Source organism: Bipolaris zeicola, assembly GCF_000523435.1.
Source record: "Bipolaris zeicola 26-R-13 unplaced genomic scaffold scaffold_442, whole genome shotgun sequence".
NCBI lineage: Eukaryota > Fungi > Ascomycota > Dothideomycetes > Pleosporales > Pleosporaceae > Bipolaris > Bipolaris zeicola.
The window spans coordinates 4,662-9,954 of record NW_006912491.1 but is presented as its reverse complement, the minus strand read 5'-3'; the positions used below and the strand labels follow the sequence as shown (position 1 = coordinate 9,954).

The 5,293-nt window shown below is 53.2% G+C and overlaps 1 protein-coding gene across 1 annotated transcript; it reads left to right on the top strand.

Annotated features, from left to right (window-relative positions):
* Nucleotides 1–3,899: 3,899 nt before the first annotated feature.
* COCCADRAFT_31253 (uncharacterized protein) lies at nt 3,900–4,890 on the top strand (the record flags this gene model as incomplete). Its single annotated transcript, XM_007720293.1, has 2 exons — nt 3,900–4,053; nt 4,118–4,890. 2 exons carry the CDS (start codon nt 3,900–3,902, stop codon nt 4,888–4,890), a joined length of 927 nt encoding a protein of 308 aa, XP_007718483.1.
* Nucleotides 4,891–5,293: the final 403 nt, after the last annotated feature.

The following is a 5,293-nucleotide window of genomic DNA, read 5'->3' as shown; positions in this document are numbered from 1 at the left end:
TACGGACATGGCCTGTCGATAATAACCGAGACAGACGGTACATGCAGGTGAGCTGTCACAATCGTCCGCACGCAGATCGCCGCAGTTTTTAGCTTCTCCATAATGTCTATCATCACATGTAGTTCGCTATCGCGTGCAGACTCGGAAGTATCCTAGACCCCAGGCTAGTCGTCAATGCTTCAAGTTACGGTATGCGCCTCAAGGTTCTGACCATTGTCTGTCACACCATGTGCAATCAATACTGCACAGGATTTTTTTTGTAGTATTTGATATCCCGGCCAGCCTCGCCAAGCTCTAGATGGTGGGCAGGGTGATGCAAGGCGGGACTCATTGTCGGAGACATACTATTTGAGATCAGCGACGCCGTCTTCGGGCGGCTGTCACCCACAACCAGATCGGCGTGTTTATCCCTGATCCCGCGCCAAGAGATTTTGATGTTAGTGGTGCCGGGTTCTCTTTCGCTTGCGCTTCCGAGCAGGTGTAAGTAAGTAGGAGGCCTGTCGCCAAGAAAAGGGTTCTGGGATGGCGTTGTGAAGATGCGGGATGGCTGCAGCATCGACATGTCGCAACTCTCTCTCAGGCCGGATCTGCAGTCAGATTGATCGTCGTGTCTGACATGGCCACCCCTTGTCATCTCGACGACTCAAAGCAAGGCTCAAATACCTGTTTTAGTGCAATACTGGCAAGCGGAGCCGAACGATGAAGGGTTAATAGTGGAATGGTGGCTGTGCCGACGATCCCTGGCTGGGTGGACATTTAGTCTATCCATATGCAGGAACAGCGTCATAAGCTGGCTAGCCAGTGTCAGCTACCGAAAAAGCGCGCTAGCTGGGACACTTTTGGAAGGGCAATGCTGTGATTGGGTGAACACAGCCACCCAATAGCCCGTGGAAACTTCGGTACACACAAGTACAGGAAAATCGACTAATGAGTTATTCGATATGACTCGCAAATATTCGGCATTCCCAAAATACCTGACTGATGTAAATTCGAATGCTCACAATAATGGTAATCGGCAGGCAACGGTTTTTGTGGTTCGTGTCGAGGACCATACATATTGAACACATTACTTGCATAAAGTTCTCTGGCAGATCAATATTCATCTGAATACCAATCTAGGCATAGTGAAGATAACCAAATATACACATACCATTGTTGACAGATGTACAAGCGTCGGATCTCGGCTGGCGCACGTCGAATCGGCAAAACGACCAAGAGAGCAGAACCACAGGGCTTATGTGCAGAGAATCTGGGGCCAGGAAAGTGATCTCCGGAATAGCCCGAGTAAGGTGACGGGCATTATTGTGCATGAGGCCCTCGTGACGGTGCCAAATTGTGGCTGACTGGATGAGCATGCCACTCGTAGGCAGCAGCCAGTCGCCTGCGACGGAGATGGTTCCTACAAAAAGATGTAAATGGAATCGATCCTATTCGGCGTTATATCAGTGGAATTGGACGCCGAATTTATGTCGGATTCAGTCTCTGGTGCCTAGACGTAGTGGTGCAATAGAGCCTGTACAGAGCCCCTGGTCCAAAACAAGTGTCTTCCTTGTCACGGCGCAGAGATGAAATACCATCATAGAAAAGACCATATAGAGTGAACTAGCATCTTTGACACTCGTCTTTGAAACGTGTGAATGGCAATTCGATAGTGGACTTAAGGCGTCCAGGAATCGACGGAATAAGAGAGCGACCAATCCAGTGCGACCAACACATGGATGCTGATGTTTCACATGCTGGTAAGCTTTTGGTCGACAACAATAAATGGGTCTAGACAAACGTAGCGGGGAAGTATCGGCATCTGGGACAGTGGTAACATCAGAAATCATGCGGGACAACAGAGTGTCGCCTCACTGAACTTAAAGCGAATTCTGTGACGCCGTAGGTAGAGCGTCAAAGACGACGATGCACGCAAAAAAGCTTTTCCGCACTTGTTGGTTTGTGTGTGTTCAACAAGGTTTCCAGGCGTACAAACGTCGAGTGACGACGTTTCAGCGCAGTGCTTGCGAGCATGCTGTACATATGCCATATTGTCACTGCAAAGGTATCGTGATGTGCAGATGATGCGGTGCGTGATTGCTACAGTCGTCCCAGATACCGGGTAAATGATAATGTGGTGTTCATGAATGTCTGGAAGTTGGTTGATTGGAGAGTTTGTTGGCATGCGGAAGAATGAGTGGGGTAATTGAGATGCATGTACAGCACCATGCGTTGTGCGACTGTATCTGCATTCTTTTCCTTGTCTGTCGATGCTTCTACAGGGACTGGATTCCGCCCATGACAACCAATCCTTACGCATTAGTGGTTGACAAAGCAGTGGCGATTCCGAGAATGTGGCAACAGATGTGCTTCGACGGCGATCTGTAAACCTCGCACAAGTGGCACGGGTACGCTTGCCAGTCTGGCCATTATCGTCAGGTTGCTTGTATCTGATCTATTGTTCCGATGGGGTTGTTCTACAAACATCAAAGCGGACCCCTTCATCTCGCAGGCGATCCGGTGTGCATTATCGCAAACAGGCGGTGTGATGAACGATCCAAGGTCTGGGGTACAAGATGGGGTGTCGCATCATGGAAATGCACCGATTAGCAGTGCTGGCTGGTGTAGATCGTGAAGCTTCGGCTTGTGGTGAGTATTGGCACTAGGCCAAGCGCTTGGAAGTAGATTCTAGCGACATGCATGCTTCTAGGCGCACGACAACAGTGCTTAGGAAGCAATTGTTTGTCTAGATTACTTGAACTCTTAAGTTTGGAGGGCAGATTGAAGGTCCGTCTCGAATCACAAAAGGCGTCCGTGGCTTCCGTCTGGTGTAACAAGACCAGTCACGATGGGTGTACCTGGTGGGTAACAGAGACCGGTGAAAGGGCGAAGATCTAGATGCAAGAGACGGCGTCTTGCAAGGACAAGGTCACTGCACATGGTTTGCAGCAAAGAGCGAGACTCGGCTGTGGAGAAGTCCTAACACCGACTATAGGGAACCGTTGGCTAACGTTCCAGTATCGAGGCGATAGCTACGCTGGCGTAGAGTGACAGGCCCCTAGGCCATGGCGCAAGGGGAAGGTTAAGACTGGCTACGAATGATGGCTGACCAGCAACAGGATTGATGGACTGTCAGGCGGGCCAGTTGCTGTTGTACGCTCGTGTGGCTGCTGTCGATGGTACGCGATAAGCTTGTGAGAGGGCGCGTGGAATGCATTGGGCTGGAAACGGCCAATTCAGGCAAGGCCTGGTGGTGTTGCTTCTGGTTAAATTTTTTTTCTTGCTAACGAAGGAACCGATCCCGAGCCAGAGGTTCGGTGTGCGGGCGGGATGATCATGGTGGACATGTTGAACAACAGCCAAGAGGGTGGAAGCGGGTTACGCGTGCACACGAGCCTGATAACGGTCGGACCAAGGAGGTAAGTACTTACATAGGCCAAGGCAGGCCGTGTGCTGGCGGCATGCACGGGTGCCGAATGCGAGAACAAGGATAGGGGCGAAGCGCGGTCGACGAAGGTTCGCAGACGCAGGCGCAGGGCAAAGTTTGGCGGGAGTGGTGGTGGTGGTGGTTGGATGTTTTGGCTGCGACGGCGTAGAGTTTGGCGTGGAGTTGGCGGGGGGGAGCGTCTCATCTTGTTTGTATGTATGACAGCGAGGCGGACGAGGGAGTATGTCGGTCATTTCCAGGCTGATAGTAAGATGGATTTGTGTTTGATCGGCCGGCTAGCGGGACGTGGGATCAGCACCGGACGGGGAGACGCGACGCCGAGAGAGGCATGGCGGCGCCATCCCTGCCGTCTATCATTGAGGCGCAGAGACGTCGTCGCACTATGCCCAACCTGCCATTAGCAGTCGCTCTGCATGCAACTGACATCTGTCACTTGCAGAAGGGGCCCGTCGACTTGCAATGGATGGATGGCATGGCATCGTGTTGGCTGTGGTCATGGCCGTGGGTGCGAGCGAGCCAGTGGCCGGCTTGGCTGGGCTCAAGGGGTGTCGTGGTTAGTATCATCGGTTTTGTTGTTGGCTTCCCTGTCAAATTTGGCCAGGCTGTGGGTGATGTGTACTATGCACGTAAGTACATGTGTCAATGTACATGTGTAGCAGCCATGCATGGACAGACACCGGAGCCCTGTAGTGGGCAGGGTAGCAGCAGTAGTAGTAGCAGTAGTAGCAGTAGTAGCAGCATCAGCATCAGCAATACTACCACCACCACTACCACCATTCCCAGCATCATCCACCTCATCATCATCGTCCCCATTAATACCACCAGACCATGTGCAGCTGATTCAGGGTCCACACAGGCAACGTCTAGTTGTTCCCAGAGTAGCCAGGCGTAGACAAGACCATGACCATGACCATGACCATGGCCCGGCGGTGGATCATCTCCCGCTCGACACGGCCGAACCAGAGCCGGCGACAATGCACTGTCGTGCCAATGTCGACTGTCGCATGTCGCAACTCGGCGGGCGTGGGCTGTCGCTCGAATTCCTATTCCTGTCGCACGGCGAAAACGCCTCTTCGGCCTTCCCAACGCTCGCAGTCGCAGCTCTAGCGCCTCTTCTGTGTTGCCTCGACACACCCGCACAAGTCCTGCCCCCCGGATGCTGGTACGCCTCCGTCGCACAACTGTCGACGCCCTTCAAGCCACCGGCCTGGTTGAGTGCGGCGGCAGCTGTCTGCCGGCTATCGTGCCTGGTGCTGCGTGACATGTACCACTCTGCCTTCCAGTCGTCGGGTACCTGGCTGCCCCTCACCACTCCCACTGCTTGCTCTTTCAACATGCCATCATGGCCGCCTCTATTCGTGCTCGTGCAGACGGTGCATCGCCCACCCGTACCACTCACTACTACTGCTACGATGACTGGGGGGCACGCGGTAATAGGAGTCGAGGACATCGATGCAAGCTAGCGCCGTCCAGCTAGCACCCCGCAAATGCTGCTCCTGANCCGCTCCTAGTCCACATCGTAGTCTGTGTTGTTGGCGTTGGTGCTGGTTACTATTTTGTTTTTTTGTTTTTTTCTGTCGTTGTCATGTTGGCCCAGGGTCCAAGGTCGATACACAGGCACAAACTCTATGCAATGAGCGGACATGGCCTGACAATGGTCAAGGGATGAAGAATGAGAGAGAAAGAGAGACAGAAGGCGCACCTAGAAGGGGGCCCTGTACCAGCGAGGGCGAGGCGCGCGTGGAGCAGAGGGTATTTGCTTGGCCGTAGCCCGCTTTTTTTCTCGCCGTCATGGAACGTTGTGGGATGGCTGCGGCGTCGAGTGTATGGGCATGCCGAGTTGGAGGACGCAAAGGGCCAGAGGCA